This window comes from Erythrolamprus reginae, chromosome 1 (assembly GCF_031021105.1).
Source record: "Erythrolamprus reginae isolate rEryReg1 chromosome 1, rEryReg1.hap1, whole genome shotgun sequence".
NCBI classification, from domain to species: domain Eukaryota; kingdom Metazoa; phylum Chordata; class Lepidosauria; order Squamata; family Dipsadidae; genus Erythrolamprus; species Erythrolamprus reginae.
In genome coordinates this window covers 146,133,099-146,157,540 of record NC_091950.1, presented here as the reverse complement: position 1 = coordinate 146,157,540, position 24,442 = coordinate 146,133,099, and the positions used below count along the sequence as shown (strand labels likewise).

The 24,442-nt window shown below is 41.2% G+C and overlaps 1 protein-coding gene across 2 annotated transcripts in view; it reads left to right on the top strand.

The window, feature by feature from the left end:
- The window catches only part of LOC139153988 (unconventional myosin-X-like), an 82,085-nt gene that overhangs the window by 11,268 nt on the left and 46,375 nt on the right, over positions 1-24,442 (top strand). For both annotated transcript variants that reach the window (XM_070728426.1, XM_070728419.1), the window contains exons 5-14: positions 1,237-1,383; positions 3,369-3,469; positions 4,228-4,294; positions 8,105-8,197; positions 12,286-12,354; positions 13,620-13,702; positions 14,803-14,911; positions 15,430-15,510; positions 15,997-16,121; positions 17,690-17,804. In XM_070728426.1, coding sequence (XP_070584527.1) covers positions 1,237-1,383; positions 3,369-3,469; positions 4,228-4,294; positions 8,105-8,197; positions 12,286-12,354; positions 13,620-13,702; positions 14,803-14,911; positions 15,430-15,510; positions 15,997-16,121; positions 17,690-17,804 — 990 coding nt within the window. The remainder of the gene's footprint in view (positions 1-1,236; positions 1,384-3,368; positions 3,470-4,227; positions 4,295-8,104; positions 8,198-12,285; positions 12,355-13,619; positions 13,703-14,802; positions 14,912-15,429; positions 15,511-15,996; positions 16,122-17,689; positions 17,805-24,442) is intronic.

Here is a 24,442-nt window from a genome sequence, read left to right as displayed (position 1 = left end):
CTTTTAGCATTCTATAATGGTAAAGTAAGTATACATTGCTTCTGGTGTGACATTTGATCTCGGAATAGTTCTGGTGTGTTCATTATGGCTTCCTATGAAAAGGTGGGATCCTTTAGGTTTCTGGGATAAAAAATTATGGATATCTTCAGCCTCTCCTACACAGGCAGTAGTGATGAGATGTTTGAGCATTTGAAACATTTAAATATGTTAAAGGGTTAAATAAGGTCCAGGAGGGAAGTGTTTTTAATAGGAAAGTGAACACAAGAACAAGGGGGCACAATCTGAAGTTAGTTGGGGGAAAGATCAAAAGCAACATGAGAAAATATTATTTTACTGAAAGAGTAGTAGATTCTTGGAACAAACTTCCAGCAGACGTGGTAGATAAATCCACAGTAACTGAATTTAAACATGCGTGGGATAAACATATATCCATCCTAAGATAAAATACAGAAAATAGTATAAGGGCAGACTAGATGGACCGTGAGGTCTTTTTCTGCCGTCAGACTTCTATGTTTCTATGAGCTATCCAGAACTCTGTTCTCAGAAATAATGTCTTAAGAAGTAACTGTAAAGTCTTATATCAACAAAGAACAATTGAGGGGATGAGCAACGGAGTAGCATACCAGGAAAAGGTTTGTCCATGAAAGCTTTTTGTGTTAGAGAGAAAAGCAATCTAGTCTTCTAAATGTAGTGATTAAAATATATATACCAAAAGACTCCACTTTGTAGTACATTAATCTAACTGGCCTTAGTTGGAATGAAAAGGCTTGGTTGGTGAGAAGCAATTCATTCTGGGCAGTGGAGGCACTAGGTTTTCCCGTCTTTAAATAATTTGTTTTCCAGTAAAAATGTTCAAATGCTGAAATTTTTCTGGCTATGTCTGCTTAGTGAGGCACCTAATAATATGCCACACTCCGTTGTCTCAACAGCACTTATCTTGTCTGACTTGGATTGTAAGCAGGCTCTGCTTTGCTTAGTAGACCAGCAGGAATTAGTACGACTGTAGACAAGACTAGGAAATTGAAATTGAAGAAACATCTTAGAAGAACGCCATGACAAATTATTCCTGTATTTTGCCAAGATAGTTTTATGAATGTATCCATTAAATCACCCCGAGTTCAGCTTGGTTCTTGTAAAACTTTTTTTCTTAGCTCTTTTTCTAAGTGATGTAATTTATTTCCCATCGTGCATGACCATGATAAGTGATAAAATGTCTTCCTCCCTCTTTGCTCCTAGGCTACTGACTCCAGAGACTCTCTTGCTATGGCCCTTTATTCACAGTGCTTCTCGTGGATCATTGGAAAAATTAACTCAAAGATCAAAGGGAAAGAAAATTTTAAATCTGTGGGAATCTTGGATATCTTCGGTTTTGAGAATTTCCAGGTCAGATATTAAGCAGTTGTAGATCGTAGCATAGACAAAGATAGCAGTGATACACGTAAAATAAATGAAGTGATATCTAAAGATGGGTTTGGGGTGGGATGGGATGATGGTAGTGACACAGAGAGGATGATGAGCAAAATAAGGTCCTCGAGAAAGTTCCAAAACTTGACTAATGAGGAAGGGTGTTTGGTCTATGACTGTATAAATCGTGGGATGTATTATGGGAGTGATTCATAAGGGCATGAATATTTATTACAGCCGTCTATAGATATGTCAGGACTACAAATGCCAGTTGTCACCAAGATAGCCATAGTTACATGATGGCTTGCGCTTAATAGGTGTTGAAATCCCAATAATCCTGACAGATAGAAGGTTACTATAGTCCAGTGATGACAAACCTTTTTTCCTCGGGTGCCAAAAGAGCATGAATGCACACTATCATGCATGTGTGAGTGCCCACCCCCATAATTCAATGCCCAGGGAGAGCCAAAACAGTTTCCCCTAACCCCCACCCTCCTGAGGCCCTCTAGAGGCCAGAAATGGCCTGTCTCTCAACTTCTGGTGGGCTTAGTAGGTTCCTGTTTTGCCCTCCCCAAGCTCCAAAGGCTTCCCTGGAACCAGGGGAGGGTAAAAACACCCTCTCCATCCCCCCCAGAGGCTCTCTGGAAGCCAAAAACACCCTCCCAGAGCTTCGGTGTGTGCCAAAAATTAGCTGGCCAAGACACACATGCACATTGGAGCTGAGCTAGGGTAACGGCTTGCGTGCCAGCAGATATGGCTCCATGCCAGAGGTTCGTCATCACTTTTACAGTCTGTTATAATAGAAGTCTCTCCTTGGGTATATGCACATGTTGCCTTGAATACACATAAGTGTTTGGGTTTTTTGTTTCTCCCTTAAGACCAAGAGTGTCAAACTCAATTTTATTGAGGGCTGCATCAGGATTGTGGTTGACCTTAGGGGAGATGGGGGCAAGGTGTGTGTAGTTAGCTCGACATTAATCATGTTGGGGGTGCCTATGGTGACCAAGTGCTCTGCCAGCGCAAACAAGCTCCAGAGTTCTGTTTTTAACAGTGATAGCTTCCCACAAGCCTTTGCCAGCAGAAACAGAGCTCAGGTGGGCTGCCCACGGCCATCACAAGCTGTTTTTAGCTGCGATGGTCTCCTGCAACACTCTGCCTGTGAAAATGGAGTTTGGGAGGGCAGCCTGCAAGCCTCCTGAGCTCCGTTTTCACTGGTAGAGGCACCACGAGCAGGTCCTTTGCTGTTTCCAGGGCTGCCCCCTGGGGCGGGATCTAAGCATCCCACGGGACAGATCCAGCCCACTGGCCTTGAGTTTGACACTTCTGCTCAAGACTTACTACATCTTTTGTTTTCTATTTTACATGCTATGTTTTATGAAGTTTTGTGCCAATTCTTGCATCAATTTAGAGTCTAGGGCAGTGACAGCAAACCTATGGCACACATGCCACAGGTGGCACATAGAGCCATATCAGAGGGCATGCGAGGCATTGCCCTACGTAAGCTACAGCATGCATGCGCACATTGGCCAGCTGATTTTCGGCCCTGGGGAAGGCAGAAAAGCTTCCTGAAGCCTCCAGAGTGCAAAAAATAGTCTGTTTTTGCAAACTTCTGGTTTGCCCGTTGGTCCGTTTTTCACCATCCCAAGCTCCAGTGAGGCCCGTGCGCATGTGCGGGACTGGGGGGTTTGTGTGCATGTGCAGGGGGCAGTGCAGAGTGTGTATATGTGTGCATGTGTGGTGGAAGGGAATAGGTGTGGGCATGTGAGCGCGTGTTACCACGCACACACCACCCTTTTAGCACACAGACCAAAATAGGTTTGCCATCACAGGTCTAGGGCATAGGCTGATGACAAGCACATCCACCAATCCATCCTTCTTTCCCCAATGCTTTGCTGTCTTTGTGGGAAATAGGATTCAAATCAAGATGAAAGGAATTAATTATTGGTTTCTTTGGTCATGGACAGGTAAATCGCTTTGAACAGTTTAACATTAACTATGCAAACGAGAAGCTCCAAGAGTACTTCAACAAGCACATCTTCTCCCTGGAGCAGCTTGAGTACAACAGGTAGAAAAATGAGACTATTAAATAGTAGGGATATCTCTTATTTTCATTTCTCATTCTGGCAATTAGGAGAAGCCTTGCTTTTGGCTAAAGGCTGAGAAAGCTGATTAAAGGTGGAAGAGTGTTTGTTCACATACATTCTACCATATAAAAGAGTAATAGGGAAATGCTACAGTACGGTGGTACCTCTGCTTACGAACTTAATTCATTCCGTGACCAGGTTCTTAAGTAGAAAAGTTTGTAAGAACAAGCAATTTTTCCCATAGGAATCAATGTAAAAGCAAATAATGTGTGCGATTGGGGAAACCACAGGGAGGGCGGAGGCCCTGTTTCCTCTCAGGAGATTTCTAGAGAGGCCCCAGGGAGGCTTCTCCCCGCCTTTTCTGGCCCTGTTTCCTCCCAGGAGGTTCCTAGAAAGGCCCCACAGAGGCTTCTCCATGCCTTTTCCGGTTACAGTTTTGGAGGGTCGGGTTTGTAAGTGGAAAATGGTTCTTGAGAAGAGGCAAAAAAATCTTGAGCACCCGGTTCTTATCTAGAAAACTTCGTAAGTAGAGGCGTTCTTAGGTAGAGGTACCACTGTATTATCCTTTTCTACACTGGCTGGAAGTTTTACATACCCCAATGCTTCTTTTTAGTTTAAGGGGTGGTACATTTATTCCTTTCTTCATTTTTCTCTTTCTTCTGTAACTGCAATGATTTGTGTTTTTTTAACTGTTGTCTGCAAATGAGTGCTTAATTGCCTTTGTATTTTCCTTTGGCAGAGAGGGAATCATCTGGGAAGCCATAGATTGGATGGATAACGCAGAATGCTTAGATCTTATTGAGAAGGTAGGTCCTTCATGTTGAAGGGATTGGGGGAAGTAGAAATGGAATGACCTTTATGTCTAATTATGCTTGACCCTTGAACTGGAATAAAAGGAACATTTCTGATAAGGACACCCAGATTTGGTTGAGATTCCAAACTGATAATTTATAAGATGGACCACTTCATCTGAGACTAGTTGGATGCTGACCAAATCAACTTGAAACATTTCATTAAGAAAACAAAAAAAAAAAGGTCAACATAAACGCTGTAGTGGCACAGTGGCTAGAATGCAGTATTATAGGCTAACTCTTACCCACTGCCAGGAGTTCGATCCTGACAAACTGAATTATTATTATTATTATTATTAATTAGATTTGTATGCTGCCCCTCTCCGTAGACTCGGGGCAGCTTACAGCAATGATAAAAACAATATATACAGTAATGACAAATCTAATAGTTAGAATCTAAAATAACAATAATACATTTAAAAAGTCTAAAAAACAAGAAACCCTGATATATATATACAGTAGTCCCTCACCTATCGCTGGTGTTACGTTCCAGACCTGGCCGCGATAGGTGAAATCCGCGATGGGGAATTTATCGACTGATAGTACTTATTTAAGTATTTATATTGTAATTGTTTGGTAAGTTTTCATTGTTTTAAGTGTTTATAACTTCCCACACAGTATTTATTTTAGATACAGTATTTAAATACAGTATTTACAATTTTAGATTTTTTTTTTTAAAAAAACCTGCCGATCGAGTTCGGCGGGCTGTTTAAATCTGCCGATTGACTTCCTCAGAAACCCGCGATGAAGTGAAGCCGCAGTAGGTGAAGCGCGGTATAGCGAGGGACTACTATATATATATATATATATATAAAAACATACATATAGTCATATCATACACAAAGAACTACATAGGCAGGGGGAGATGTTTCAGTTCCCCCACGCCTGATGACAGAGGTGGGTTTTAAGGAGTTTATGAAAGGCAAGGAGGGTGGGGGCAGTTCTAATCTCTGGAGGGAGCTGGTTCCAGAGGGTCGGAGCCACCACAGAGAAGGCTCTTCCTCTGGGTCCCGCCAAACGACATTGTTTAGTTGATGGGACCCGGAGGAGACCAACTCTGTGAGACCTAACCGGATGTTGACTTAACCTTCCATCCTTCTGAAGTCAGTAAAATGAGGACTCAGATTGTTGGGGGCAATATGCTAACTCTGTAAACTGATTTGAGAGGGCTGTAAAGCACTATGAAGGGGTACAGTAAATCTAAGTGCTATTGCTACAATTATTTGAATTTCTTGATGAAATTAAAATAGCAAGGAATACTAAGTCATGTAAGAGAATAATGCTTGCAAAGTTAAAACAAAATCTGGGAAGTGAATTTATTCATGCACCTCCTGCTTTACCTACTGTAACATACTGTACATGAGGCTAGCCCTGGAAGCCACAACTGGTCCAGAATGCAGTTGTGTGAGCTGTTATGGGTATTCCTCATGACAATTTAAATTTTTGGAGTGGGTTGTGTAGTATTATTATTTATTACTTCTGCCTTTTATTCTTACCTTATACGTGAGCCATTTAGGGCTACTTTGATGACTGGGGTGGTAAGCAAGCAAGCGTAGTGAGATACTTTTATACTTTAATTTTTGGTAATGCATCTTGCTTTCCTCACATGTCCAACCCAATTTTCCAAGACCACCCATGAAAAACGAATTTCCGTGAAGTAGAGGAAAGATAATTTTTAATGCATTTAATGAGTATTTGGACTTTTAAAACCCACCCTTTGCATTAAACAGTCCTTCTATAATGTTTCTCAGCTGGAACTACATGTGATATCCTACCAGTTTCTTTAATAGAATACAGTAGTACTGAAGAAGAATTTTATGAATTTTAATGGATTTAAAATTTTCAATGGATTTAATGGATTTAAGCCCCCTTTGAAAACCTGTAAAGTAGCGAATCCACAAAAGATGAATTGCGAGGGATAACTTTATTCCAAAACCTAACTTGGCCTTTGAATGGCATGCCATAGGCCAAAACAAGAGAACCAATTAGGTGTGTGTGTTTGTACACCTATACACACATATATTTATTTATTATTTATTAGTTTGAGTTCTATGCCACCCAATCTCATAGGTCTCATACACATTAAATACATACATACATACATACATACATGTGTGTACATACATACATGTGTGTACATACATACATGTGTGTACATACATACATGTGTGTGTGTGTTTGACATATTTTTGCTGATAAGTGAAAAGGAAGGGAGACTAGTATAGATCTATTTCAAACATATAATGCTCTATATTATTATGCCATATATATATATGGCATAATATATATATGTATACGTATATATATATGTGTTTTCGTAGATTTTCGTAGATGTATATATATATATGACATGTCATATATATATATATATGGCATGCCACTCAGTTTCTAAATTTAATTTGGTTATTTAGGGCTCCTCTTCTTCTATATACTGTATATGAGTGTGCGTGTGTAAGAAGAAGATGCCTAAAGTAACCAAATTAAATTTAGAAGCTGATCTTTGCAACGACACTTTTAGTAACAGGTTTCCCGAGTTACTAAGAGAGATGGGTATGCAAAAGGATTGCGTTTAGATAACAGCAGCTTGGAAATCATTAGCAAAAAAAGGTTTGCAAAAACTTTGCTTACTCATTTTTGCTCTTCAGATTTGGAATGATAATTTTGCCATATTTTGTGTAAAGAACTTTCATTTGCAGGCAACTTTCCTATCTCTCAACAAAGGTATCAAAAATATTTCTTCTTTGAGAAAGAAAAGTAAAAAACTAAGCAAAGAATCATGGAGCTGGTTTCAAAATGGTGCTTTAGGATATCAACTTTTTGGAAATCCAACGTTGTGCAAATGTTCACGATTGAATGTTTAGGAGAGGAGTGGAACAAGAGATAAATCTCAAACGCTTATGTCAGCCGAGTGATCAAATCTATAAAATGGAAGTGTGTTTTAGGATTTGCTGTTCTGTTTTGAGTGTTTCTGCCAAAGCGTAATATCCCCATTAAGAGAAAACACAAATAAAGAGAAAATAAAGCACAAATTGATGACAGAAGGATTATGAGGCTGTCTGAATGCGCCATTAACTAACCATAATGAGCATTGCATATTGAAGTATCAATCAAATCTTTATAAAAGACTGGAAACTCTTTATAGACTTTTTGCTGAAAATGTATAAAAACGAACTGGTGATTTCAGGATTTATTGATTCAAAAGATCTTTTTATGGGAAGAAGGGAATAATGATCTCTAACTTAAAAGAGTGAAGATGGTAATTCTATTTGTAACTGCCACTAAGAAATTTGGAAGTAACTTCTTTAGGTATTTCTTCCTCTTATTTCTCCTGTTTTTATTTTTACCTCTTTTATTTCTCCTCTTTTTTCACTTTTTATTTTAATTTCCTACCTTTTGTTTTCTGTTTCTGTAGCTTTTTAAAAAATAAATAAAATCTTATAATGTAATTTCATTAAAAAAAAAAACCATTTGAACCAATCTTGATAAACATTGGATTGTTATATTCTTGTGGCTACTCCTCACTCCCAACATGGTAAGAAAGCTTGGTCAAGTCAAATACAACTTGTGAAAATATGTTTTTTAGCCAAATTAAACTCTTTTAGAATTAAGATTTGCTACAGTATCCAGAATAATCCATTTTAGTGTATCTGTCCTGCTCTTCTAAAGCTCTTCTAGTTATTATTATTTATTAGACTTGTATGCTTCCCCTTTGGTTTAGCAACCCACTATGCTGTTTGAGTCTGTCTCCTTTTAATGTGATTGCAGAAACTTGGCTTGCTGGCATTAGTTAATGAGGAAAGTAGATTTCCCAAAGGCACAGACAGCACCCTTTTGGAAAAACTACACAACCAGCATGGGGTAAGTAGGCATGCATACACACCACTGCTTTTCAGTTTATTTATTTATTTGTTTGTTTATTATTAATTGGACTTTTATGCCGCCCCTCTCCAAGGACTTGGGACGGCCTACAACATATAATAAACAGTATACAATATATTTAATCAAATTAATTAATTTAAAAGTCTAAAACCCCATAAAACCATTAAAAACAGTCATTCCATTCGCTTAACATTCTCTCAACGCATTCATTGGCCAGGGGGCAAGAATCTAACGGCCCCAAGCCTGGCGGCATAAATTAGTCTTAAGACTCTTATGGAAGGTGAGGAGAGTGGGGGCCCCCACAGAGAAGGCTCTCCTCCTAGGTCATGCCAAACAACATTGTCTAGTTGACGGAACCTGGAGAAGGCTGACTATGTGGGACCTGATCGGTCGGTGGGATTCATGCCACAGAAGGCGGTCTCACAGGTATTCTGGCCCGATGCTATGTTGGGCTTTATAGGTCATAACCAACACTGGGTCCGGAAACCAATTGGCAGCCAAAGCAGATCGCGGAGTGTTGGAGAGATATGTACATTTATGGGAAAGCCCATGACTGTTTGTACGGCTGCATTTTGCACAATTTGCAGCTTCCAGGTGCTCTTCAAAGGTAGCCCCATGTAGAGAGCAGTTGCTTATTTTGGTCTCAGTCATTTTTTTAGAATTGAGATAAACAAGGCATGGGAGGGAGGGAGGGAGGGAGGGAGGAAGGAAGGAAGGAAGGAAGGAAGGAAGGAAGGAAGGAAGGAAGGAAGGAAGGATCAAACCAGAGTTTCTTGAAAGGTAAGACTTAATAGAAAGGCAACCCAGATTCTCTTGGCCATCTGTCAAGCTGCCAAATGAGAAGAACATAAAGAGAGGAAAAAGTAAGGAGGAAACATTTATTTAATTGCATTGGACTCATTCAGAGCTATAAAACTTCAAAACCAGATCTGGAATCGACCTTGGGGGGAAAACTGGTCACTAGAATTCTCTCTATGACTGGCATCAGCAAGTAGCATGTTCTCTGCATTTTGGAGCAGCTTACTCTTTATAAATAGCTACAAACTTAAGAGAGAATTGCACTGATATAACTTTGATATTATAAAGTCTGCTGAACAGGAACCAGCTCTGTATCTTCATTCCATGTGTCTGTTGAACAGATAGGAAAATCAAGCCAGGCTAGGGAAGCTATTTTGGCTCACTGGCTGGACACCTTCTGAAGGGACACTTGATCTTTTGTGGTGGGGCCCCAGTTGCTTCTCCTCCCCAAAGGCTGCCCACTGATAATATGTGGATCTGCAGACTTTCACTGATCATGCTTGTTTCATTACAAAAAAAATGAAAGTCAGGCAAAAAACTCCACTTCAGAGCACTCACCAGACAGGAGATAAGGAGTATTCCGAAGGGTAGAGTCTCAAAGTTCAGAAAATGCCACTCATACTGTTATTAATGGAAAGAGAAACCCTCCAGGTAAATAGTATACTTAATTTCAACATTTTAAGCTTTCTTCCCTTTTAACTTGGCTGTTTTTGGCTTCATTCATCATCCGAACTATGTGGGATTTTTTTAACAGGGTACAGGGGAAGAAGTCAAGCAGAACCTGAAATTCACATTTAATCTTTTCTGTTTTCCTTGGCTAGAATTCTACACTAGCTCTGTCATATGATAAAAAGAGGTTGCTCAGGCGATAAAGCTCAATTAGCTCTCTTCAGAGCAAAGCAAACAGAGTTCTCTCTTAAGCAAATGACCCTGAGAAATGAAACGCAGCTAGGATGCAGTGGGTGGAAGTTAAAATGAAGTTAATAATTCAGGCATGGATTGATTTCCTTCTTCGGTTTATTCTATTAAAGGTAAAACCTAAAAGAAATGAAGTGGACTTTACGGAGGACATGTTCTGAGGAATCTAGGAGGGAATGCATATCCAGTCAGGTGGAAAATGGATGAATAGTTTATAGGGGGAAAAGTGTTTTATCTAGAACGTGCTGGCTGGGGAATTCTGGGAATTTATTTTATTTGTTTGTTTGTTTGTTTGTTTGTTTGTTTTATTTATTTATTTTATTGGTTGGTTTTGTCAAGTAGGTATTGGTAAACAAAGATAAAATAATATTTATATACATGATACTGGTAAAAGAGAAACTTTTAATAGTAAAAGAGAAGAGTAAAATCTTCCCTCCCTGTCGTTAAAAAAAGATGGCATTTTTTAAGACATGGGAGTACAGTAATCCCTCGATTAGCGCGGGGGTTACGTTCCAAGACCTCCCGCGCTAATCGATTTCCGCGTTATAGTGGTGCGGAAGTAAAAAACACCATCTGCGCATGCGCGCCATTTTTTTCATGGCCGCACATGCGCAGATGGTGGAGTTTGCGTGTGGGTGGCGGGGAAGACCAAGGGAAGGTTCCTTCGGCCGCTCAACAGCTGATCTGCTCCGCAGCGCGGAAGCAGCGAGGAGCCGAAGATGGGGTTTCCCCATTGCCCAGGCAAAGGGGAAACCCCATCTTCGGCTCCTCGCTGCTGCCGCGCTGCGGAGCGGATCAGGTGTTGGGCGGCTGAAGGAACCTTCCCTTGGTCTTCCCGCCACCCAGGCAAAGGGGAAACCCCAAGATCGCTTGCCGCTTGCCACTTGCCGTATTGCAGCTTGGAGCCTTGCTTCGCCTCCTTCGCTGCAATACGGCAAGCGGCAAGCGATCTTGGGGTTTCCCCTTTGCCTGGGCGGCGCTGGGGCCATGCGGAGCCACTCATCTAGGGGGGCGTGGACCGGCAAGGTGCCCTCCGCTCTCTCTCTTTCTCTCCCTGTTACCGGTGTGGTATAAGAGAGAGAAAGAGAGAGAAAGGAGGGCGACTTGCCAGTCCACGCCCCCCTGGATGAGCGGCCCCGCATGGCCCCAGCGCCGGACTCCGCCGTTGCCTCCGCCCTTGTTCGGCTCTGCAGCTGAGAGGCCACGTCCACCCCCTCCTCGGTGTCCCCAGCACCCAGCGTCCCCACACCGCCTCCACCTCCCGGTAATGCGCCCGACCTCTGCCTCTCTCTTTCTCTCTCATATACCACGCCGGCAACAGGGAGAGAAAGAGAGAGAGAAATGATAGAAAAAAGGTGAGAAAAAAAGAGAAATGAGAAAATGATTGCCTCTCTCTTTCTCTCTCATATACCACGCCGGCAACAGGGAGAGAAAGAGAGAGAGAAATGATAGAAAAAAGGTGAGAAAAAAAGAGAAATGAGAAAATGATTGAAGCAGAGAATGACAGGAAAGAAAGAGAAAGAGACAGAGAAGTGACTCTTGGTGATGACGTATGACGTCATCGGGTGGGAAAAACCGTGGTGTAGAAAAAAAACCGCGGACTTATTTTTTAATTAATATTTTTTGAAAAACCGTGTTGTAGCGTTTCGCACTAATCGAGACCGTGCTAATCGAGGGATCACTGTATATTTTTCCCTTCTTCTCTATCTGTCTGCCTGTCTGCCTTTCTGTCTGTTTGTTTATTTATTTATTTATCTGTCTATTTATTTATTTATTTATTTATTCCAATACACAATGAGGGTTTTAGTGGGTATATATCTATATACACATAGTAAAATACATGATGAAGGTTATAGAGGAGATACTCATAGTAAAATATATCTAAGAAATAATAGAAAAGAAGGTATAGTAATAGAACATATCAATGAAAGAATAGAAGAAGAGATACAGGAATAGAAGAAAGGTATAGGAGATATAGGAGAGCAATAGGACAGGGGACGGAAGGCATGCACTTGCACTCGCCCCTTAAATTGGAATCCACATGTCTTAAAATTTCAAGATTGAGAAACACTGATCTAGAAAGATCCATCCTGGCTCCTCAGAATGTGAATTCTGCTCAAAGAGACCTTTGCCATGTTTCTTCTTTCCATGATCTATTTTTGGCTAAATTGTCATGGCAACTAGAGGCAAATCTCCTTAAGTTAAATGGCATATCCCGCGCCTAGACAAGTAGCCCTGCACCATTTCTGCAGTGTGCTGCTGCTGTTTGTGGCGTTGCGAAGTTTCTGGTTAGGAAATGTTACTTCAGGTGCATCAGTGATAACAATGTACTTCCCTCCCTTTTGTTTCAGAACAACCAGTATTACATGAAGCCCCGAGTGACAGATTTCAATTTCGGGATCCAGCACTATGCCGGAGAAGTAGGTACATTTTAGCTTTGTAAATGGGAGGAAGCTGGCAGGATCCGAGAGCTTTTGAACAATAAGGCCTTAGCCTGCAATCTGCAATTCAAAGTAGGCATTTTTATGATTGCAGTGGGCAAAAGGCCAGAGTGTCTCGGATTTCTTTAATTCGAACAAATAATAGGCTTATTGAGGGCTAGAGTGCATATTAGAGTTGCTGTGGCTTAGAAGCTCTTACACACTATTGTGTTCCGGGCTTATATGCCTGCTCTTTATATCCTCATTAACTGTTAAAGGTGACATACAGTTCAGCAATGTGCAAGCTACGCTCCCTGCTTTGAGACTGTGTCATTTGGGCAGCCTTTCTCTATCTGGCTCAACTAGAGCTCAACTAGAGGATTATGGGAATCAAAGTCCAATACAGTAGTACCTCTAGATACGAGCTGCTCCACATGCGAGTATTCCAAGATATGAGCCATGAGGGGAGAGAAATTTCTTTTCGAGACCCGAGCTCAAATTCGGGATACGAGCCGAGCGTCCACTAGGTGGCGCAAGAATCCTTGCTTCTGGTTATCTCGGAGAGGAAAAACAAAGTCTAAAGCCATTTGTTCCAGATACAAGTTGTTCGACATACAAGCTCCCTTCTGGAACGAATTAAACTCGTATCTAGAGGTACTACTGTATATCTGGATGGCACCAGGTTGGCCGTAATGAGTACTTTCAAGCCACAGGTTTTTTTATTCTGGAAGAAAGAGGATTTTGGACATTGCAAAACTGGGCAGGATCTGTGCTGGGTTTTTTAGTCCTTACTGCCTGAAAATAAGCCATGATCAATACAGCTTGTCAAACAGCTGCTGAGCTGTGGAACTGATTTATCTGCAAATGTTTGTTTTGCCTTTCCTTTGAGGAAACATGCCGGCACACGCCTCCTTCCCTATCTGCCCCCACATTTATTTTCCCCTTATAACAACTGATTGAAGTGGGCTGGGCTAAGAAACTATAAGTGGTTCAGACTACCAGGGTGAGCCTAATGGCTGAGCTGGGATTTGAATCTGGGTCTCCTGAGTCCTAATCCAGCACTCTGTTTGCAACACTCTGTTGTTTTGGCTACTGCAGTTGAACGAGACTAAAAAGATCTCCATTTGGCTACACAAATTGTTCAGCAGTTTTTTTCTTGCCATGTATCTACTGAAATAAATATATATGAGGTTGGGGGGTGGGGGGTGGGGAGTAATCCATGCATGGCAAATGTGGTTATTTGTGTCTAAAATTGCTGCCTGTAGGTTCTCTATGACGTGAGGGGCTTTCTGGAAAAAAACAGAGATACCTTTCGAGATGACATTTTAAACATGCTGAAGGACAGCAGGTAAAGAAGCTAGAACCATTCCCAGGGAAGCTGAATTAAATTGCTAATGTTAAGGAGGTTTCTAGCAGTCACTTGGGCCATTTAAGGAGCATACATAAGTGCACCAGAGTGCCTACCGTCCCCTGTCCTATAGTCTCTCCTATATCTCATATAGCTTCTCTTTCATCTCTTCTATCTCTTCTACCTTTTCTGCTATTCTCTCTAGTTTTATTTACTCCTATATTTTCTCTTCTATACTCTCTTTGATACATTCTACTCGTATATATCCTCTGTAACCTTCATTGTGTATTATTGTGTATTGGACAAATAAATAAATAAATTTAGTAGGTTGGGTACTTTGGACCTCCAGAACCTCTTCATAGCTGCTGGAGGGGAGGGCTAGCTCTCCTATGGCTGGTCAGATGTCTCTGCTTGTCTTGGTGCTTCTCTGCCCTTTGTTAGGCATTAAAGAGTAAGCAGTGCTACTCTTAAGAATTACACAGGATGCCCAGAGGAAAAATGTGGACGTAGCAGATGTCCAGCTAATATTCCAGAGATATGAGCAGTACTTCAAATAACCAGGCCACATACATTAAATGTACAAATATTATTTACATTAGGCAAATAATCTAGTCAGTAACCGTCCTAGTCGTTCACCAAAACAGCAATCAATATTTTCAATACATATGCAATGCAAACCTTACTCAATACATATACAGACCAACATTAGAACACATAGTTCTTCACAGATTAGCCCTTACAATAAAATAGTCATATAGACAAACCAGCATAGAATCAAGAGAGATATCAGAGAGAGTCAAGCTGTAGGCTCCGAGAAAGAGACGTTGCTGACTTCCTCTTATAGCAGTAGTGTGCTAATTACTTTAACCATACATTGCTGGCTTAAGTTACATATTGTAAAACCCAACTAGTTATACACACAGTACTAACACTCTTAAGTTCTAGCACTTCGCAAAGACATTTGCATATTTTCACTAGGGAAGAAGGGTCAATTTCCTGGTCTGAGACAGCAGAAGCGGCAGTACGTGATCTCCTGTTTTAGAAGTTAGTGTTCCACAGCATCTCTTTCTTTCTCTTATATTTCTTATCTTTCCACACAGGCTGGATTTCATCTATGACCTCTTTGAAAGAGTTGCTAGCTGCAACAGTGAAGACACCCTGAAGTTGGGAACTCAGAGGCGCAGGCCGACCGTCAGCTCCCAGTTTAGGGTAGGAGCAGGAGGCCTGCGAACATGCATGTGAAAACGCCTGTAGAAACATCTCCGTGGATGGTGGTTTTTTCGGTTGTTTCTTTAAATCCAGTAAATCAGAGAGATGCACCACCAAGGTAGAGGAGGTGGTAGATGAGGACCTGCATCTTCAATGCTTCAGGCTCCGCTCTTTTGTGTATTTTAAGCTGCAAAACCTGGAATGGGGGAAGGAGATGGGATAAGCTAGTGAATGCAGTGCAGTTCTTCTTCTGCAGATGTCTTAAAAGATGTTTCAGTCTCTTGCAATTGTGCTTCCACAGTAGTGTCATCACGCTTTTCATGGCTGAGCATCAGCTGTAGGAAATGTTGGACTGTGTGACAGCTGATGCTCAGTAGATTCTTTTTCATCCTCTCATGTATATATATATATATATATATTTATTTAAAACATCAGAATTATAAATGTGTCCAAGGCACTGGAGAATGGTCCAGGGAACGAATTTCTCCAGAGAAATAACCTCTGCTGCTCTTTTCCAGGACTCCTTACATTCCTTAATGGCTACTCTCAGCACTTGCAATCCACTCTTCATTCGCTGCATCAAACCAAACCTGGAAAAGGTGACGCTCTGGAGGTGGGGAATGCCAGAGGAATAGGGAAGGGAGGAGGGAGACTCACCATGATTTTCTATGGCGGTTTAGTTGAAGCTTCGCTGACCGGAAAGGGTGCTTCTCCTTTTCTGGCTGATTCTGGACTCTTAAGCAGAAAAAGTTTGTGTCCAGGGTTAGCGCAACAGATACAAAAGAAAGAGCCAGTTTCTAAAAGAGTTGCTGTCTGCAGCATAAATACTCTTTTAAAATGCCTTTCTTTTAATACTTTGGGAGATATTGCATTTAGATTTTTTCCTTAAGCCTAGTGACTGTTTTGTATATCTAATTCATCTCCTCTGTGTGCGCTTGTGTGTGCATTGTACATGTATGTGCATGCAGAGCTAATCAACTGAGATGCCAGGAATGACTTGTTGCAATCCACTTGTCATACAAGTAGGTCTCTTTACGTTGCCGTCCCTCACACTGGGTTGGTCTCTGCTTTTGGTTGTTCTTTAGGCTCCAAATCTCTTCAGCCCAGATGTTGTGTTGAAACAGCTGCGATACTCAGGTATGCTAGAGACAGTGAAGATTCGGAGAGCTGGCTTTCCCGTGCGGCGTCTTTGTCAAGATTTCCTCTGCAGGTAAATGAGAGACGGAGCATTTTCTAGGAATTGGGGTTGCAGAGAAATCAAATAGAATTGTTTAGAACAGTGGTTCTCAACTTTTCTAATGCCACGGCCCCGTAATACAGTTCCTCATGTTGTGGTGACCCCCAGCCATAAGTCAAGTGCCAATTCTCCCAACAGAGCTTTAAGCTGATTGGCAGGAAGGTCAGAGGGACACCCCCACTGTAAATGCCTGATTGGTCAGATTGTAAAAATATGTTCCAAGGCGCCAGAATAGAAGCTTTAGTTCCACACCATGGGAAATTTCTCTTTTCCTATGCTCTTAGGCGACCTCTGTGAAATGGTTGTTTGACCCCCAAAGAGGTTGAGAACCACTGGTTTAGAGTGACTGGCTTCTATGGAAGAGGAAGCTTAAGAAAACTGCTTCTCAAACTCTCTTTTTTTTCCTTCCCTAAAACCAGTTAATAATCACATGTACTATGATTGATTGATTGATTGATTGGATTTGTATGCCACCCCTCTCCGAGGACTCGGGGCGGCTCACAACATATCAAAAGTACATAACAGTATACATCTCAGAAATCCAGTTAATATGATTAAAAGAACTAAAAAACTCCAATATAATTTTAAAAGACATTCATCACTATTCACTCCATAAATACACTAAAGCACTCATTGGTCAGGGGGCTAGGATCTAATGGCCCCAGGCCTGGCGGCATAAATAGGTCTTTAAACTTTTTCGGAAGGCAAGGAGGGTGGGGGCAGTGCGAATCTCCGTGGGGAGCTGATTCCAGAGGGTGGGGCCCCCCACAGATAAGGCTCTTCCTCTGGGCCCCGCCAAACGACATTGTCTGGTTGACGGGACCCTGAGGAGGCCAACTCTGTGGGACCTGACCGGGCGCTGGGATTCGTGTGGCACAAGGTGGTCTCGGAGGTAATCTGGTCTGATCCTATGTAGGGCTTTATATTATACTCTTCTTATCTGTTCAGAGGCATTTATATCGGGGGTGGGTTCTACTTACGCATTGTGATAGATGTGCACATTTTGTGCGCACACGCTAACTTTGCTCACGCTTATACCTTCCCGGAAACGATCCTCTGCACATGAGGGCTTTTTGGCAATCTGTGGCGACCAACAGACTAGTTCAGGGGCGTGGACAGCCAGTCATCGCTGCTGGTTTGATGAACAGCGGGAAATTTCTACTACCAGTTCTATAGAAACAGTCAGAACTGGCAGCAACTCACCATTGATTTATGTACATTATCTATCTTTAATTGTATGGAAAATAATTAAATATCCTTTCCTTCCTCTGCCTCCCAGAAAAGCATACTTGAATGTATTATTCTGCACTCAGGTTAAATTTCATTTTATATCTGCAATATTTTACAGCATTAAGAATTGTTGCAGAGGCCACTTGTATTGTTTGGAAAAGTTAATGGAGGCAGTTGAAAGGCCTTTTGCTCTACCACAGCTCAGAAGCAAAAAGAGAACTAGACTAGGAGAGCATCTAATTGCATTCAATGCTAGGATTTGTTGATTCACAATCTGGGTTTAATTAAGAGCATTTGTTTGGTTATTACAGATACAAAATGCTTTTGAAGAATTGGAGCAACCCAGACAGTGCAAGGACCACATGTACAACCTTTTTGCAGACGTACGACAACACCCAGAGGGAATGGAAGCTGGGGAAAACCAAGGTAAGACTTATTTCCCCAAAGAAATAAATTGGGAAATGCTGTATAATAATGCTGCCCAGAGTTACCTACATGTAGGATGGTTATTAGTTTTAGAACTTTGACCTAGCCTGAGCTGTGGACCTGCTAAGTCTCTCATACTTTGCATCACAGAAATCTGAATGTTTCTTTCATTTCTTTCTCCCAGCAAGCCTCTTGAGAAACATTTATTTATTTATTTATTTATTTATTTATTTATTTATTTATTTATTTATTTATTTATTACTTAGATTTGTATGCATAGCACGCACCCTGCTGTTCTGCTCAAGAGTTCATTGGCATGGGGTCTCTGGATAGGATTGCTTAGCTGACAAGACTCTACAGAGCATAAAATATTATATTAAAAAAAGTTCAGTAAAAATCATTAGTCCAGGGACACCGTAGAGGCTGGTCTGACCAGACGTGAAATGCTCCCGGTTTGCTCTTGCCTGTCGGCTGTCAGAGAGCTGGTCTGAAGGCTCCACCCACCTGCCCGGACACCGCCTTTTGTGTTCTTTTACCCTCTGCACATGCACAAAGCAGGTGGGCGGAGCCTCATGCTGCCTTTGCAACTGGCTCTCCGATGACCGACAGGCACGAACGGACTGGGAGCATTTCACCTCTGGCTCTGACCCATTACTCCTCTAGTCCTGCGTGGCTTCTTGGTTTTCGTATGTTATTTTCCTATCTTGTTCCTACCAACCTGTCACATAAGTCAGCGATCTTATTACAGAGAATGAGCTAAATGGGTCCAACAGTGCATTGGAACACCAATTTCCCCCAGATTTTGCTCCTTTTCAAAATCAGTAGCAGAGCTGTTCATCCCTCTCCCCTGTTTCACTCTTGCATAATTTCTAGTGAAATTTATTCTCTGCTGAATGTTGATTAAGGTCAGGAAAGGTATTAAAATGCCTATTTCAATATTTAAAAAATAAGAATTTTACTAAATGTTACAATTAAAAAAGTTAAATACAAATTGAAAAAAGAAAAAAAGTGCAGAAAAGAGAAATGTGGGAAATTATCCCAAATATTTCAACCCTTATTGAACAGTATAAATATCTAGAAATAGTGTTTTATTCAATTATTCATTCAGTTTGGAGGCTGCCTGACTTCCAGACAAGCCAGGCAGCTGGCATCTCAAAAACAAGAAATAATAAACTAGAGAACTACATGTATGTCCAGAAAAAACACAACAGTACCAAAATCTGACAACAAGAACCACCAAGGGTTCATAAATTTTGCAAATCTCAGGTCTTGGAGTAAAGCCACATTTTTAAAGAGTTGTGGAACGACTGGAACATGTTTCATAAAACATTATTTGGAGAACTAACACAAAATACAATGTTACAGTGCAGCTAAGACAATGGGGTCAATTAGGAATTTTTTATTAAAAGGATGAAGTAGGAAGAGTGTTCTGTTTGGAGCAAAAATTTGGAAAGATGGAAATAGAATAATCATAGGACTTTTTAAAAAATCATACAAAATCAATTCAGTTCGTGGAAGACAAGATAGCCTTCCATGGTAAACTAAGAGTTTCCAATGGAAGGCTTCCTGAACTTCTACGAACTGAATTAGTCTTATCCCAAGATAAAGTTCATATTGATAAGGTCCTGCTTAGCTTTTGCAAATGTGTCTCTTTAGAAAAGAATCTGAATTAACAGTTAGGGAAATGCTTGGATTTCATAATCTAAGAGAATTAATAAATAATAATAATAATAATAATAATAATAATAATAATAATAATAATTTATTGGATTTGTATGCCGCCCCTCTCCGTAGACTCGGATTGGAAACCTGCCATATATGAATTGTTGGATAAGTATTCACTCTCAGTCCACCTATTCCTTTAGCATCTAAGGAGCTGAGAAAGTTGGTTTCAGCCCAGTTAAAATGAAGAAAAATGCTTTGTACTAGGAATAAATATAGAAATCTTTGGTTATATATATTTAATAAATAAATAAAATAAAAATTCAGGGTCGTGTTCCATTTGTAGTAGCTATAGAATCGTGGGCAACTGTAAAATTGGGCATTGTTAAAATGTGTTTTTTGATTCCGAGTCTTTTAAAAAATCAGACTGAATAAATAACCTTGAAATTTAATGAGCAACGCCTGCTGAGTTTCAGTATGTTCTTTGTTATTTGGAGTAATACACTAGTATTGAATGGAAATGAAGAATAATATGCTATTTTCCAGATTCATTATACAGAACTTTCTCTGTGTTAAGGATGTGCAAAACCTTCAGTGTATAGATCATTCTGGGCCTAGTACAGTCAGGTTCAGGTGGTCCATGACTGGACCAATATACAATTGTTCCCTGTTTTATCTTCAATCAGAATAGAGCTGGTAGGGATCTTGAAGGCATTCTAGTCCAGCCCTCTTCTCAAGCAGGAGACCCTATACCACATTTCAGACAAAGAACTGTCCAGTCTCTTCTTAAAAATCTCCAGTGTTGAAGCACTCACAACCACAATCTGGATATGGAACACGTATGTTTGATCCAGACTCAAATCCAGACAGGTCTAAATATTGAGGGTCTAAATATTGAGGGTGCTGAAAGGGCAAAGCTGGCAGGGATAGACAGGGAAAAACAAGGTATGGGAAGATTGGGAGAAGGAGCAGGTGAATGGTTGGATTGTCCTGTGCACGACATTAAGTGTAGCCAAAGAAATGGAATGAAGATTCTGAGATGATTGGTAGAGGCACTAGTTGACGAAGCAAGTTGGAGTCTGCTGCATTTGGAATCCATTGTAGAAGTGAAGAAAGGGAAAGGGAGAGAGTGGGGAAATTTGTTTTGTGGGCTGGTACACCAGTCATTGTGAAGAGGATGGAGGGGAAAGGAGCTTATCCCACAGAACTTGTGTTGGTTAAAACCCAGAACACGAAGTTCCTGGTTTTGGTTTCAGTGGTTCTCAACCTGCGGGTTGGGATCCCTTTGGGGGTCGAACGACTATTTCACAGGGGTCGCCTAAGACCATGGGAAGAGATACATTACCCATGGTGTTAGGAACTAAAGCTTCTATTCTGGCGCCTTGCAACATATTTTTTACAATCTGACCAATTAGGCATTTACAGTGGGGGTGTCCCTCTGAGATTCCTGCCAATCAGCTTAAAGCTATGATGGGAGAATTGACGCTAGACTTATGGTTGGGGGTCACCACAATATAAGGAGCTGTATTAAGGGGTCGCAGCATTAGAAAGGTTGAGAACTACTGGTAGATGGACTAAGAATCTTTTGTGGCTAAACACCAAACCCTAACCCTAACCCTAACCCTAACCAGGGATTCACCCCCCATTTTATGCACTCCTCTATGCTGCATGCCTACCAGCATTCATATCACAGGAGAAATAAAATTCTGACTACTTAGGACAAAAGCCAATTAAATGCAATTAAGAATTCCTGTTGCTATGAGCATCAGGGTTTTTTTTCACCTAATTGAGGCCTCTCCTACCTACAAAAGTCCTGTGCCAAGTTTGCGCCACCATTTTCTTAAGACTATTTTAGATGTTCTAAAATCTAAATCTATAAAGCCACTGGGGAACTCAGTTCTGTAGGGCACTAATTAAAGAAGTGGCTCAGCAATAGCTTGTGGTCCATGGGGTAGAGAGCTCTTCATTAAACAGTTTCTAGTGTGATCCAAGAAGAAATTATAAAGGAATTGGACCTAATCAGAATAATCAAGGACATTTAGGGCTATGGTAATTTGTTTCTGTGTTTGTTTTCCTGTTCTTTTCCTTTCAGTGTTAGATTGCATTTTTCTTGGGAGTAGGCAGAATTATAGCATTTTCTGCAGATTGAGACTGCCTGAAGCAAACTGGAGAGCGGAGAAACCTCAGGTGTCAAAGTAAGCAAGGAAATGGCTGTCTTTCTGCCTGCTGAACACTTAAAGTTAATAAATCAACCTTAGAGCTATTAAAAGAGTAGGCTCTAAGTGACTGATGCGTGGACAACTAGCCTTTGATCTCCCCGGGAACAATAAGACTTTCTCTCCTGTACATGTGTTCACTCTTCATGTTGCTGGACCATCTGAAAAGGACTGGATGTCTCAGTGTCCTGCATTAGTACAAAAACAAACTAAGCCCCTTTTGGCAGTTCTAAAGTCCAACTTCATAGGTTTCTCTTTGCAGAATGAACAAGAGGAGGAGCCATAGCATGGATGAAAGATGCTTTTCTTTCCACTGAATGCTTTGTTCTATTATCTGCAGGAATAAGATAGAACTAAGGGCAATTTTAAGAAAGATATTGGCAGGTAGATAAGACAGCCATATTCATCACCAAACAATGACAGTTTACTCAATAGTGTTCAGTGATTACACAAAAATAGACGAAAACTTCTAGGGCACATAGCATTCTTTTTTTCTCTAACATGATAGAGTAAAGAAAAGCTTTGGGTTGGGGAAAAAATCAGGTAGATTAAACTTAAAGCTGCCAGCTCTTTTTTGCGCCAAAATAATCTTTCCAATCCATTTGGATGGGAACAGCACATTTGTACTATTTACTTTTGTACTAATGGGATAGAAACATCTTTGATGTCAGTTCGGTGGGATGTGACCAGGGGTGGGCAGCAGGCAGGACAGGGTGGGACACAGTTCCACTGACAGAAATGAAGCTGTGTGCCCAGCTTTAGCTGACCATCCCCCCCCTCCCATCCTCCTCCCCCTCCTCCTCGGAAAGCAGCAGGGAGACCAGCACCAACAGATGTTGCAGGGGGCCCATTTCCTCCCCCACTTTTCTCAACAGCTGATCGGCACCCATTCACTTAGCTACCCAGCCTGAGACAGGGGGCGACCCAGGAAGGAGAGTGCAGGAAACGTGAAGCAAATTGTCACGCCAGAGAATGACACTGGTGAGGTTGTAAGTCGAGGACTTAACAGTTCACTTGAATGATGATGATCATTCAAGCCACTCCCACCTGGTCACATGGCCAGCAAGCCACTCCTACCACGTCACATGACCATTAAGCCACACCCACAAAATAAGCCACACTCAAAGTGTGGCAGTAAAAATTTTGGCTGCCCATTACTGGATGTGACTGATACCCGGTTGGATTCAGGAAGCCTGGAACATTTTTTAAACCCATGTGATTAATACTGGGCTGGCTCTAATTAAACCCTTTCATTAAGGGAAGGCACTTGTAAGGCTTGAGCAGAGAGTAGATGAGGGGAGGTAAGGTGAGTTTTGTGGGGTTTCCTTCTTAAATTTAGCTGGCTGTAGCTTTGGCCAAATGATACACCAGAGGTTGCTCCAACCAAAGCATCTTCTAAATCTTAACCATCAAGTTCCCAGAGTTAACAGACAATGTGGCCATCTGTAGGTCAGCAAGAGGGCCCAATTTTTTTTTAGAGGGATGTGTTTTAGATAAAAGACTGTGTTATAGCAGTGTTTCCCAACCTTTTTTGAGCCGCGGCACATTATTCACATTTACAAAATCCTGGGGAACATTGAGCAGGGAAGGGGGGGGGCTGGCTAAAAAAAGTTTGGACAAAAAAAATATATCTCTTCCTCCCTTTCACTCTATTTCTCTCTCCCTCCCTCTTCCTCTCCCTTCTTTCCTCTTTCCTTCCCTCTCTCTCCATCCTTTTCTTTCTTTCTCTCTTCCTTCCTCCCTCTCTTTTTTGCTCTTTCTCTCCCTCCTTCCCTCCCTCTATGTCTTTCCCTCTCCCTCCTTCCCCCCTCTCTTTCTCTCTGAGCTTTGCGGCACACCTGACCATGTCTCACTGGTCGAAAAACACTGTGTTACAGAAACATTTAAATCTCTTTGTGTTGCACATATTACATGGGAGGAAACCAAGATTCACTCTATAAATACAGTTTTTTTTCATCCAATCTCTGGTTAGACTGCCTACATAATATACTGCTCAAAAAATAAAGGGAACACTTAAATAACGGAATATAACTCCAAGCAAATCAAACTTCTGTGAATTCAAACTGTCCACTTAGGAAGCAACACTGATTGACAATCAATTTCATTTTTTGTCAGCACATTGAACTTTGTACAAAACAAAGTATTAAATGAGAATATTTCATTCATTCAGATCTAGGATGTGTTATTTGAGTGTTCCCTTATATTTTTTTTGAGCAGTGTATATATGCCCATATGGTTTGGGTTATTCATATATTACTTCTTTAGATACACTTTTTTTTAAAAAAAAATCCTGTTTGTCTCTATGATGTGTCTCGTAAAAGTCTATTTTGTGCTTTTTGATAAAGGCTCGATCCAATGGAATTAAACATTCCCTTAAATAGAAGTAAAAAGTATAATCTGGCTGCGTTTCTGCATGCTGCTTACAACATAGGAGTGTGGAAAAGAAGTTGGCAATTGTAGCCCAGGGCAGCTCAGGCCTTTTTTTAATCAGGTTTCTGGGGAGGGAAATGAATGGGTTTTAAAGCAGTCCTGAGTTTATCTTATGAAAGTGGTCCCTTTGTTTTGGCCCAAGGAATGGGCTGTAATTGCCTCAGCATGAAACGGCAGGGAAGCATAGCACACCCCTTCTTTTCTTGAGGCGTTGCAAGATTGCAGGTATTGTGTGAGCCTTCCAGGTGTACCGTGTTCCGGTTCTTGCCTACAGAGCAACAGGGGGCCCTGGGAAGTTATGATCATATGTGAGTATGGGTGTTGGCTTCA